Source organism: Cucumis sativus, chromosome 6 (genome assembly GCF_000004075.3).
Source record: "Cucumis sativus cultivar 9930 chromosome 6, Cucumber_9930_V3, whole genome shotgun sequence".
In the NCBI taxonomy this organism is placed as follows: domain Eukaryota; kingdom Viridiplantae; phylum Streptophyta; class Magnoliopsida; order Cucurbitales; family Cucurbitaceae; genus Cucumis; species Cucumis sativus.
In genome coordinates, this window is record NC_026660.2 from 722,869 (window position 1) to 736,534 (window position 13,666).

Consider the following 13,666-nt stretch of genomic DNA (forward strand, 5'->3'; position numbering starts at 1 on the left):
CCAATATTTTTAACATGATCTATTAGCGATAAACTAATATCGTTAATAGAGTTTAACAAATTTCACTATGTTTGCATTTTTTTTAAAAAAAATGTTCTTATATATACTAATGTTTTGAATCTAATTGTTATATTTGCAATTATCCCAAAAAAATGGATGAAGTGCATTAAAGAAGAAAGAAAAATAAATAATATTTTCAAATATAAAATGAAACAAAATATTCATACAATATAATAAAATTTTACCTTTTATATCTATGCTGAACCCGATAGATGAAGATAGATTGTCATCTATATGAGTGAATTAGGTATTAATTTACCAGCACCACATGTGCATATAAGTACTACAACCACTCTCAACCAACCACATATTATTGGTGGGTCTAACCTCACCTTTTCAAATGTTTACCATATTCCCCTTCTCAACTTCAAGTCCATATATGTGACGTTTAACACCTTAAATTTCACCTTTTCCACTCTAGTAATTATGATGATATAATATTGTTTGACTAGAAACAATAATCTTGATTTCAGTTATTGTTGAATAATATGTTGATCCAAAGAGGATAATTGAAAGTAAAAATTGACATAAGTAAAACCATTGAGAAGAGTGCAAGTCAAGACATGAACATAATAATAACTTTTTATCCCTAAAAAAGGTCGTAACATTAATCTTTTGTGATCAAGCGAGAGAAAAAATTTAGATGAAATATAAAGCTAGAGTGCACAAAATACAAGAGAGTTAGAAGTCCATCAACTTTATAATAAAAGAAACAACATAGTTACATTACCAACTCTATAATGATATATCAATAGATAATAGTCACAAATATGAAGATTCAACGTTATTAGATGTTGAGCTTAAACCAAGATACAAAGTATGAGGCTAAACATCAAGCCTTAAACATAAGATATCAAATCATATCACATAAAGCTTACAACATAAAAATATGAGATTTAAGATTAATCACACAAAGAGTAAGATGTGAAACTTGAAGCTTAAGACACAAACAATGAGTTTGTTAGCTATAGTTTGTTATTTAATTTTGAAGAAATAGTTGGAATAAATTTTTGTGAACCAATTTATTCAAAAACTAAGAAACTTTTTTGTAATCAAATGATTTTGTGGGAAAAACAGAGCAGATGGAGGAGGCAATTGAATTATGAACTATATGTTACGTTAATTATTGTCATTATAAATGTTATTCCACTATTAGAAATTGGTGTTTTATTTTAATTAAGATAAATAATTGTATTTATCTTCTTCAATTATTATAACAACAAATTTGTGATAGAAGTTCAAAGATACCAATTGATTTTGTGCTTTTTTTTGTCATTAATACTCGAAATGTTTATAGAGAATATGTCTATAGTGTATAGGTCGTGTAGTGATATATATTGTCTTAAATGTATTTATCCCAAAGTTAAATTAATGGCATTGACATTTCAAAAAAGAAGTTGAAAAAAATGCTATTAGGATTACGATATCAATATGGATGGGAAGTATTTATGTACACCTCATTGCTTTTTCCTTTTCTATTTCTCTATCTTTCTTAGCTTGTTTCCATCTACCATTGAACACTTTTCCATTTTTCCTCCTTTTTTTCCTACCTCCCTCTTGTTTCTTCTTTCATTCTCTAATCTCTAAAGTTATCAAATAAAGAGTAAAAGATTTGCTAGTTTTATTATCATGTTAATTAAACACATACATATACCATTAGTGAACCATGTAAAATTGTACGTCAATTCTTTTATTTTTTTTATTCATCGATGGAAAACATTACTAATAGTTTTGTTTTATTTCATTTTGTTCCTCTCCTTCCACTTTGAGCTATACCAGGTGAAGTGCAATATTGTTGAGCCCTTTCCCATATTTTCACTTGTTTTAAATCAATCCTACGAAATGCTTTCAAACTAGGAAGGCATACGTCCAAATAATATGTCCCCTGTGCCAAGAAAGCATCTACTTGTGATCCAACTATTTCACTCAATAACACAAAAAGACAAAAGGATTTAAATAAGAACAATAATGACCAATGTTAGGATAACAAATCTCCAAATATCTTCACACAAATATCTACACAAGAGTATGATATTGTCCACTTTGGACATAAATCCGTAGCTTTGTTTTTAGTTTCACTCAAAAAACTTTGTACCAATAGAGATAGTTGTTATCTAATCCCTTATAAACTCGTAAACTCATGATCATTACTTCAGTTAACTAATTTTTTATAATTTTTTTATCGCATTTTCAACTGACTCTAACAAAAAAAAATGAAAATGTACCTTTTACCTCCAAATCAGGCCCATGAGTTTGGAGAGGCCATAAGCTTTAGGCATTTTCCCTACATAACATCCGAAAATAGACACAAGTACAAGTCAAGGCTTAGGCCTTCGAGTGGCATAATTCAAAAGCGAGTCCAATTTCAACACACAAACGGCGTAGAGACAGCTCAATATAATTAACAAAACAGAAGTGGAATATCCAATTACTTGGTTGGTTGAGGGAATAGGATCTAAACTACAGAAGAGTATAGATCAGACTTTAACATGGTTTTCTGCAGTGTTGATATAAACCCACTTGAAACAGTAAAAGACAGTACTTTTCTTAAAAGCTAGCTGGTTGTGCTACTGCTTAAGCACGCAAGTGACAGTAGGCTTGAGAACATGCTCTTCAAATAAGACAAGATGCGTGTTGTTACCATAGGTCCAAAGTTCAATATTTTTAACCGCATAGATAGGATTGGTCATTGGAGAACAAATATATACTAATTTTATTTTGTCTCGGTGCAGAAGACAAGAATTACAACACAGCATTACCATTTCAGTAGATGGAATGGATATTCATTGCAACTTGGAAGTTGATGTTACGAGTGATACAACTAATAAGTGCAATGACCAGAAAATTACTTAGCAGATAATTGTTGCCGATCCTTCAGACAGTTTGAGAGGAGTCCCTGCACGCAGCATAACGGGAAAAGGATACTAAAAAAGGGTTAAATTACAAATTTAGCCTTTCAACTTACAAAATCTTTGAAATCTACTCTACTCAAATTTTGATATGATTTCCTTAGACATAGAATTCAAATTTATATCTAGTAGATCAATTTATTTTTAAAAATAATTAAAAAATTCAAGGATCCATTAGACATAAAATTAAAAGTTCAGTAACTTATTAAACAAAGTTTAGGAAACAATTAGAAACTTTTAAAAAAACTAATAGACACCAACCTTAAAGTTTAGGGGCTAGACTTGTAATTTAACTAAAAGGCCAAGAAACAAACAAAACATATCTCGGCCTTGGCTTTTCATTTGTTAAATTAATGACATTATCAAATCTCAAAATTTACCCCAGCCACCCAAAAGGGCCACAGGCTACCACGGGAAAGTAAAATTGGATGCAACCCTTCGATTCTAGGAAACTGTAAGGAGCCAGGAGAAAAGGGTAAAGTCACTCACTGTGGAACAAGGTTGCGCTTTAATTTTTCCGATTAATGTTGTTATTCAGCGCATGATTGGTCAGTAGAAGATTCCAGATAAGAAATTACAAGATCCGCAGCTTTGCATCCGGAGGCTATAGATTTGCCAACAGACAAACCATCCCTGTGGTTACCTACATGGTACGTGATTCGTAAGGCTGACAATATACAATTCACAAGGCATCAAACGTACGCAAAATTTACTGTGTGCAACATGCATGTAAAGGTGCATGTCCAATGGTTATCAAACGCGGAGGGCCTAAATTAATGTTGCCACCATTTTTAGAGAGTCAAAATATAATACTAATAATGAATATTCATGGAAATACGTGGCAACTGCCAGAAATGAAATCGTACATATTATTTGAGATAGGAAAATTAAAAGTAACAGTATGACACATCAGATCACATCATAGGATTTTAACATTTTGCTTAGGCTTCAAATATGCAGGAAGCTAGTTGTAAGGCAAAATAAAACGAAAACAAAAACCAAAAAAGTTTAAGGTTTAATATGATTTAAGAAAGAAAGTTTGATGATTGTATAAACCTTGAATTTACCAGCTTTTTGTCAGAGAAATTTAGCTTAAAATTTTGAAACTGGTAATAATTTAAAATAGTATAAAAAAGGAGATTCTAAATTCGAATTATGCTTCTCCTCTTGAAAGGAAAAAAAAAAAGAATATTTATTTTATTATTAACACCTTATATCAATAATACTACGTCTCGTGTTAGTCATTGTTAATCAGAATAATCATTTTCTACGCAAGGACGACTAATCACCAAATCCACATATAAGTGGATGCACAAAAAATAAATTTTGGTCCAACTTAAGAGTTGTAGGGATTATAAAAATCTCAAAGTCTAATTCTAATTCAGAACACTTAAAAAGATATCCATGTACAGCTTAAATAGTAGTTACCTGCATAAAAGAAGCCAGGAAGATTTTTTTCCATTGTTTCAATTGCCTTCACAACTGAATCATAGTTACGCCCATATAAGGGAAATGCTTTGCTCCAATAGAAATGGCTGTCATTATACATATAATGAACCAGAAGAAAATGTGAACACAAGGGAAAGTTTTGACATATTTATTTCTAATCAAACCCATTAGAAGTGATAAGATGAAAATTGATTGATAAATGAAAGTTCATGTACTTGATAAAAGTGGGCTCTCCTTCAACTCCCAACAGCTGTCTCAGATCTGTTGTAACAATTTGCTTCAATTCGTCTCTGGAAAGAAAGTGAAGGAAAGGTTAGTTGCGATTTGCGAGAATAAAACAGTAATAATAAGAAAACAAAAACAAAAAATTCAATTTGTTGAATTAAATCATGGCAGCAAGAAATTTTTTGTTTGTATGATTGTTTGTTTGCATGTTTGTCTGCATAATAATGAAAACCAAAAAGAGCTCTCCTAACGTTGATGACTTTGCAAGCTCCCTGTTTCGACTCCCTCCAATAAAAGTAGTATACAGATACTCATCATTTGATGCACGATTTGGAAACATCATGGAGGAAAAGAGTGTGCCTGTAGAGCAGAATTATTCATTTGTTTGGAGGAAAAACGTAAGTTTTCAGTAATCCAAAAGAACGAATAAATGTTACCAAGGGTTCTTAAACCATTTTGTTGTTCTGAGGAAGGTACAAGAACTCCAAATCCTTCCAGTGGTCGCTTAACACTCTCTTTTCTGAAGGTAGTTATCATGACCGATAACGGCATGTAAGCCACCTGTAATAAAAATAGTGAAGTCTACTTCAGCTACCCTTGAACAACGAATGTCAACTGTACACTTTTCCTCGCCGATTTTTATGATTTTCCAACATCTGTACAAGAACGAAGACAGACAAAATCTAATTTGCTTTGTGGTTTTAGTAGACCCCAATATTTTATGTGTACCCAAGAAAAAAAGAAAAAAAGAAAAAAGTCGTGAGGGGAGTTCAGGTGTTTAAACTATGGGAATGGGAGTGTGATGTAACTGATGGGGAGTTGAGTTAGAAAATACGCAAGGATGATGTCGCAAACATTCATCTACTTATTGAAGTGAAACATTGAGAATAGAACTTGGGCAGAATTTACGCGTGCATCGGTTTAGGTGTTACAAGCAACAATCCAAACTATTGAATCAGAGTATATACACAAGTACAGAGGTGGTTGAAGGGTTCTTCATATTTTCTGAAGATTATACCTAGATAAAACAGAGAAGCAAGTCAACGATGTTGGACAAGAGCTTCGCCACTTGAATAAAAGAAAAGAAAAGTTCAAACTGTAGTCACTTACTGGCGGACCATAATTTTTACTTGTATAAATATTTGCAAACAACCAGACCATATTGCCCAAAGAAAAACTAAGTTCTCCAAGAGATAACAATGACATATTGCTCTTCTTTTCATAAATCAGTGCTTGTTACCTCGGGAAGAAAATTTAGTGAAAATGGAATTCCTCCTTTCATAAACTTCATTTCTCTGACACTGCAAACAGGAGCCTGGAATAAGACAAGCTCCAGGTCAGCTACATTATCGCCTTGTTAACTAAAAGAGTCATTAGATGCCTCCATTTATTATTAATCAGCAGAAAAAATACAAAATTAAAATAAGACGCTTTAGAAAATAACAATCAATTGATAATAGTATTTAAATATTTGACTATACTCAAGATAGAGTTGGCATCTGAAAAAAATAAATGTAAATAATAATTTAACTTTGTCCCTAGAGATGGTCCAAGTCAAGTGAATCCAAAATTTAAGTTTTCTTTCAACCAGTGGTACCCAGTTCTAAACTTGTAATGCCCCTATATAGTCAAACATATATGACATTTGACATTAACTTCGCTCATTTCTCTTCAATGAAGGAAAGCTTACCACAGTACCTCCAGTAAAGATCTTCTAGCATAAAAGGAATTGTGCACACCAAACACATTAGTAAGCTAAGATATGCATAAAAAGGAAACAAAATTCTTCAAAGGGGCTAACCGTCATGATAACAGCATCAGCAATTAAATCCTTTGAATTCTTGTCCTTGGAATAAATGAGTGACCAATTTTGTGATGCGTACTTCCCAGCATTGTAAGATAGTGACAAAACTTCAGATCTTAACTTAAGCACGCCTTCACCAAGCTCTTTGCTTAGTGTATCAGTGAGTGTCTGCCACAAGATAGATGAATCCAAACGTTTAATTCAGCTGAGGACACAACAGTTATCCATGTAAAACAAGGGTTATTGGCATTTATCAAGAGACAAGTTCATAGAAAATGAACTCAACCACAGTGAAATAAAATGAACCAATCCTATAAAAGAGGGAGTTAAAAGAAAATGCCACAGAAGGTACCTGCATTCCATTCTGAAAGGAAAAGGAACCACGGCGAGGTTTACTTTTTCCTGTAGTACCATTTCTCACTCCACCACTCTCCTTTTTGGTAGACAATTTTGAGAGGACTAATCCAGCAAAAATAGAACCAAACCTGAAGAAAGAGAAAATTTACCAACAAAATATCAATACATATTTTATAAAATGCATTACAATGTCATAGCAAGACTGCTTCTAATTTTAGACATATAAATTTATAAAGAGCCAATTCTAGAAAGCTTGTACAGTAGTCAGACCAAAGATAGACATCGTATACAGCTAGAAAGGCTAAAGCAATTCCAATTTGATTTTTCATTTGCTAGATAATGATACTGCATGGTGCAGTGCAACAAAACTTTTAGACCCAGAGAACGTGTAGAGCCATCCATCGACACACTGATTACAATAGTCGTAGAATTGTTAACTTTCATCAATTTCGAAATAAAGTTATCAAGATATATTTTACTGATACTCTTCCAATGCTTTTATGGGCAAATACAAATATCCGTGTCAACTGAAAAACTCTCATCCAATCCCAAGAGCATGATTTGCACCAGAATGACTTGATTGAAGTTAGATTAGAGCAGTAATAATTTAATGGGTTATAAATAAAGAAATGTCATAAATTTATTATTTAGGTTTCTAAAATCATAATAAATAATAAAGTAATTCAAAGTGAAGATGAGTACTAATATTACCTTTTCTCTATATTCCACAGCTCCGGAAATGAATGACTCATCTATTAGCAAAAGTTAAAAAAGGAAGCAGAACCGGTTTAGTTACAATAAGATAATAACACATATGCCCCTCATATCAGTTGATTGTTGACAAATTTGCAGCATTTTTCACGCATGATTGGAAGCAAAACTTGACCCTAAACGTGACAATTGTCAAATATGCAAACAACGTTTGACACTAACTTGAGTTTATTTATTAGTATGATTTAAAATAAATAATAATCATACAACCATGTTTGTTGTATAACTAAAAACAAGAAACAGAAAAAGCTAAATGCTAGTACTTACAGAAAGAGAGTCAGGATCTCCAGCACTTGTACCAGCAACAATAGGGTCAATTAGATAGTCAACAACCTTGAAATTCAAGACAAGTAGAATAAAGAAGGCATTCTATATACAATACTCAATAACAAATAACTAAATTATTGGGCCCATTTGGTGAAGGGTTTAAAAAAATGTTCTTTAAATTCATTTTTTAAACTAGTTTCAATACTAACGATCATGTTACTGCTATTGTGCACATTGGAATTATTATTCACAAAGTTGTGATTTACAAAGAAAGAACTCCAGTTATTCTAAAAATGCAAACACTCCAAAAGAAAACAAAGAAGAAAAAAGGAGAATTATCAAAAATAGCAAATTTGTCAAAATATTTACAACGTATAGCAAAATTTTCAGACTCTATCAATAATAAACATTAATAGACACTGATATACTTCTATCAATGGCATTGATAGATTTCTATCATTGATAGAATCCAAAATTTTGTTATAGCTTATAAATATTTTAATTTATTTTGCTATTATTAAAAATGCCCCAAGAAAAAATCCATACATATTCTAATTGATTTTCTTTTTTATAAAAATGAAGAAACCAACTAAAGCACAAAATTACCTCTTGTCCAAAATGGCGCTGAAAGAATCCACCCACACTGAGACAAAAACATTAGAAACAGTGCTAATATAGCTTCCTCAAAAAGTTGGAACAAAAGAAGTGAAAATTTTGGCGAAGTTATTTCTGAAATCTAGAAAAATGAGTCATCACCTTTCATCAGTACCATCATCTGACACTTTTGATGAATCATACTTCTTCCACAAAAATGGCTCCAAAATGATCTGAAACTGCAGGGGACAAGTGAATTAGTAATATGGAGGAAAACTTTATAATGTGTGTTTGTGTTGCAAGAACTCCCTGCAGAGAGAACTATAGGAAATTCATGTACCCTGTCAATGCAGCCCATGCCCAATAAAATACCACTAACACCTTTCACCTCCCTCCTGCCAGGACTCTTTCATATGCATTTCAGTACCATCAAATTAACCACCAATCCACCCACATATTGCCAGCTCATACGTTTTACAAATACATAGAACTCAAAGAAACAATAGCACAACCTGTTCAACAGATCTTTTCAACTAAGGTCATAACATTTCCCAAAAACTATATATTTTCACAAAAAGCTATATGAATAAAAAGAACTAAAGTATTCTTCATAACTGTAGCTACTTCCTGTAGGCTGATTCATCGCTTCTTTCTTTGTGCATGAGTGGAACTCTCTGTGGGCTTATCATCTCTACCTTCCATACCTACTTTGTAGTTCACACAAACTAAGGAGAAATTGAAAGAGAGATGAAATGCCAAGAGACTTCTGGCTTCAACTTCATCATAAGTATCCCACCATGGAGAACTAAACAGAGGAATATCTTGATTTTACTGGATTACTCATCCTTCTTTTCGTTCTAGCTTTCCTTGAGGAAAATGATTACTGGGTCTTTTTTGTCTAGCTTTCATTGAGAAAAGTGAATGCAGGGGTAGAAACCTCACAAAAGGAGTCTTGTTGATATTAATTATGTAGACGGGATCCAATTTGAAAGAATAAAATCAAGCTAAAAATTACAAAACGGCTGAAAGATTCACCCCCACAAAGAGGTGATAAAGCTAACAACTTCCCAAACCTCCTCCATGATCTATAACCTCCTCTGAAACTCCTACTATTCCTCTCGAACTTGCAAAATGAGGGGGAAAAGGCATGTTAAAAGTCTACGTCCTTGTCCTGGAAGGAAGGATTCAAAAGAAACTCCTCCATCTTAGAGCACCAATCTAAGCGCCAAACAGTGGTTCCACAAAGACAGAGCAAACTGGCAACCCCATGTCCTTTTAAATTGATACACATATTACAGGATAAAGGTGTCGTGAGACCACAGAATAATGGCTATCAAGGAGAAACACCAGAAGGCTCAAAGTCACGCACTCTTCTATCGAATATCAAATTTGTGTAAGCATTCGTACATTTTTAAAAGATCAATTCATTGTAAACACTAATAACATAAATACTTCGCTGAACATCCCTCTGATGTCAGGTAGTAAACAAACCTTTGATTTTGCAGAGAGAAAGTTGCTCTTGATCAATGCAATGGGATTTGTAGGCACCTAATCTCAGTCGTGCAAACAAAACAACATAAGAGAAAGACTAAGAATGTAAAACAAAATTCATGGAATACCTAAATCATTTATTAGAAGCACAAAAGCAATGACTTACCAGTACTGGCACCCCATTCCTCACTATATATCGTTTATTTTGAGAAATTGGCTGCATGAGGGAAAACAATTTATCTACTTAGATACGTTCCAATCACCGATTGCTATGCATGTATAAAATGGAAAATTAAACTTAATAATACATAAAGAAAGAAATAACTATTACAAATTGTTGTTTCTCTCTAAGTCCAAGATCATCAAGTAAGCACTGGACCTCTGGTTCACTCTCAGTCTACATAGGCTCAAGAAAATAGTTCAGCTAATTCAGTGGTAGAATATTTGAGATGGTCCAAAATATTGATGAAAATCCCTAGTGAAGAAAAATGTTGGTCAAATTACTGTCAAGAAAGCTTGCCATTGTATTCGCTCCTTCATCCCAGATAAGTCCCTTGTATGAGACGCTTCTTAACTTTCCTCCAACTCTTTCGTCTGCTTCAAGCACCGTAACATCGAAACCATGTGATTTCAATTTGTAGGCTGCAGCAAGCCCACTTAACCATAATACAAACAAAACCAAAGTCAGCCTCACTGGAGGATACTGAGTTTACACAGGTCAAAGAAATTATAAAATCACAGATATTTTTCATAAGAGAAAAGACAGTAATATTAGCAAAGAACAAGGAAATGAAGTCACATAAGAGCTTTTGGAAATTTGTAGAAGGGCTGATAGCCTTTTCTCCTCAGTCCTCCCAAGCCCAATCTATCCCTAAAAGTTCTTTGGTTTGTTTCAATCTAGATATGTCATAGGAAAACTCTAGTTGCACAATCTCCAATGGCGCATTACTTCTCTCAATTCATGCATTGTTTCTAGTGTGCCGATCAGTTTTTCTTTACACCAATAAAAGTACTGGCCAGAGGAAAGGAGATAAAATTTGAAATTCAAAGCCCGTATTATGAATTATAGGTGAAAATTACTAATCTAGAAAGACCAAGCAAAGACAAGTAGAAAACATTATAAACTGAAAAAATTAAACTAAATCATCATAAACGCGAATGCAACTAAATTATCGAAATATTATTACCACAACTCAAAATTTAGTACATATACTTCATTTATATGCCCCGCCACTTAAAATAACAACAACACCATACAAGCAGAAGCTAGAATATCAGAGAGATAACAACATACCTAACACCAGCGCCAACAACAGCCACCTTTTTTCTGGAGGCTACAAAATCGAAGAAGATGCAGTAAATTTCAGCTCAAAAAAAGAAAAGCATCATCTACGTAGCTACGGAAACTGCTACGATAGAGAAAATTCGAGGAGAAATGGAAATCTAGTACAGACTCGTATATGAAGAAAGTTGGTGATAGTTACATTGTGAAGATTTCATAGTAGAATCCAATTACGGAATGAGGATAAGTAAGAAGTGATTATTTTATGAATGATGAATGCAATGAAAGTGAAAATGTGTTAAGAGAAAGAGAGACTTCGACGGTCTTGTTTGGCTGGCGAGGCCATTTGTGTGTAGCTTGGACCTTGGTTAAGCTAACGCTATGTCAAAGTTCTTCAGAATCATCCATGAGAAACTTGGGGAAGAGATAACTGTCAGAACACAGGAAATGCCGCTGGTTTCATTTGAATGGGCCGTTGGGCTATTGACGTCGATACTAATGGGCCTCCACACAATACTGACTCCATATTCACAACCCCTCGAAAAAGAGAATAATTTCAAACTTAGCCATTAGATTTAAAATAATTAAGTATATAACGATAATTTAAAAAATTTGTAAATATAGCAAAATTTGTTAAATTGTATCATTGATAGATTATATTGTAAATATTGGTATATCATACAAATTGATCAACAGTAATTTTTTTAAAATATTACTATATCCTTAATTATTATTCTTCAAATAGTCATCAATTACAATTACTCAAAAATTAATAATTATAATGAGTAGCAATTTTTAGAATAATAATTATGAACTATGTAGATGGGTGATAGACTTCTACTGCGAATAAACTTTTATAGTTTATCAGTGATAGATCAATATTTGTTATATGAACTATCAGTGATAAGCTCCTATCAATGATAAATTTTGACATATTTTGTTTGCAATTTTTTTAAAAATATTGTTATATACTTAATTATTATTTTTAAAATTGTCATCAATTATAATTACTCCAAACAAAACATTACTTAGTTGACAAAATCAGAGTCTATTTATATTATCAACTTCAACGTATGTCAAATTTGTAAAGAAACTAGAGATAATGGTAATTATTATGGATGATTTTGGATTGAATAAAAGCAATAATATCTAGAAAACAACGAGGTTTGGATCAAAAATAGCACGATTCGTTAAAAGTGGGCTTAGATGAGAGGATTCATTTGTGTCAAAGTCTAAACTAATGTGCTTGTCCTCGACAAACCCTAACAAAAAGTTAATAGGGTATGTCCTCATCTTGTTCTAAAGCATCATCATATGACCAAAGTAGATTTGTGGAAAGATACTTGGACTCAGCCAAGACCAAGATCAAGATCGACCATAGCCAAATGCAAAATAGGAGCGCTTCTTTCAACTCTATGAGTTATATTATTGTCTAAAGCAACCTTGAAATTATGTTAAACCACATAGGTAGCTCGAATGTATTTACAAGTGTTCGTGTTGTTTCTAAAATAATCGGAGGATGTGTGTAACTTTTATTTATAAAAAAATATAATAAATATCTAAAAAATTTTACGAGTATAATGGTTTGATTTATGAATATTAAATATAAAAAAGTATGAAATATATATATATAACGTAAGATGGAAATAAAATAATAATGAGAATTGAATTAAAAATAACCTAAAAACAATAAGAAATAAAAGGAAATAAAGCATAAGTTATTTTCATAGGATTCAACTCCCTAGAAATCATAATAATAATGGTGACATTGACAAATGTTGTATGATTTTGAGCCAATTTCAAGCAATCAAAATCTGTTCTCTTACCAATATGGTTTGACTCATCCTAATCACCTTGAATTATTTTTCCTTAGTTTGTTTAATGTGAAAATTACAAGGTTGCAAATATTTGAGTTATGAGTAATGTCAATTGGCCATCAACAATCAATTTTGAAATTAATAATTGCTTCTAAAACACATATTTCATTTTTCGTCCTCTTGTTATAATTTTCTATCACCCATACATGACCCATTCCTTATGTAACTTCATTATATATATGTTTTTATGTGTTCGGTTATGTTTTACCTTCTTGTCTCATTTCATTATGTTTCGTTATTGTTTAATCATAATGAAATTGAGATCTACAGTTATTATTATATATGATAACATGACACTATTATTCTCACAATAAGAGAATTATGCATTTGTCACATTTACTGTTATAGTTACAAATATAATCGTCGTTAACCATAAGTAGTAATTATAATGATAAGAAGACGATGCAAAGTTTAAAAGAGTATTAGCAATGTGTTGCAATTTTAGAAATAATAATCAATTATATAGCAACATTAAAAAAAAATGTAAATAGCAAAATCTATTAGCAAATAATAGGCTTTGTTATTATATATATCAATATTTTGAATCGATTGTTATACTTTCTATTGTCATCCTTAATAA

The 13,666-nt window shown here is 32.1% G+C and overlaps 1 protein-coding gene and 1 long non-coding RNA gene across 9 annotated transcripts; both read right to left on the bottom strand.

Annotated features, from left to right (window-relative positions):
• Window positions 1–1,457: 1,457 nt before the first annotated feature.
• LOC101213181 (protoporphyrinogen oxidase 2) lies at window positions 1,458–11,670 on the bottom strand. 8 transcript variants are annotated; one of them, XR_004217588.1, is made up of 21 exons: window positions 11,525–11,670; window positions 11,222–11,261; window positions 10,448–10,583; window positions 10,259–10,324; window positions 10,094–10,144; window positions 9,928–9,984; window positions 8,599–8,675; window positions 8,449–8,485; window positions 7,843–7,908; window positions 7,516–7,556; window positions 6,800–6,932; window positions 6,445–6,615; window positions 5,884–5,958; window positions 5,081–5,204; window positions 4,895–5,003; window positions 4,634–4,708; window positions 4,398–4,504; window positions 3,459–3,612; window positions 2,910–2,956; window positions 2,286–2,344; window positions 1,458–1,945 (listed from the first exon to the last, which is right to left on the bottom strand). XR_004217588.1 is itself a non-coding variant. In XM_011658073.2 (19 exons), the coding sequence occupies exons 1-18, from the start codon at window positions 11,553–11,555 to the stop codon at window positions 3,500–3,502; spliced, it is 1,509 nt and encodes a 502-aa protein (XP_011656375.1). In that variant the 5' UTR covers window positions 11,556–11,670; the 3' UTR covers window positions 2,671–2,956; window positions 3,459–3,499. The 8 variants fall into 8 exon arrangements, 4 of the variants coding, with proteins under 4 accessions (XP_011656375.1, XP_031743569.1, XP_004138461.1 ...); XR_004217589.1 differs by having other exon boundaries at window positions 2,910–2,984; XR_004217587.1 differs by lacking the exon at window positions 1,458–1,945 and having other exon boundaries at window positions 2,018–2,344; window positions 2,910–2,984.
• LOC116404625 lies at window positions 5,486–5,877 on the bottom strand. Its single transcript, XR_004217590.1, has 2 exons — window positions 5,754–5,877; window positions 5,486–5,661 (listed from the first exon to the last, which is right to left on the bottom strand). It is a non-coding gene; the product is annotated as an uncharacterized LOC116404625 (long non-coding RNA).
• Window positions 11,671–13,666: the final 1,996 nt, after the last annotated feature.

Bases quoted from the DNA above. Each gene is read 5' to 3' on its own strand.
- LOC101213181 (XM_011658073.2), bottom strand. From the start codon at position 11,555: ATGGCCTCGCCAGCCAAACAAGACCGTCGAA. The intron at 5,959-6,444 runs GTTAGCCCCTTT...GTCTTATTCCAG, and splicing joins CTGATGCTGTTATCATGACG to GCTCCTGTTTGCAGTGTCAG. The intron at 5,004-5,080 runs GTAACATTTATT...TCTGCTCTACAG, and splicing joins AAATGGTTTAAGAACCCTTG to GCACACTCTTTTCCTCCATG.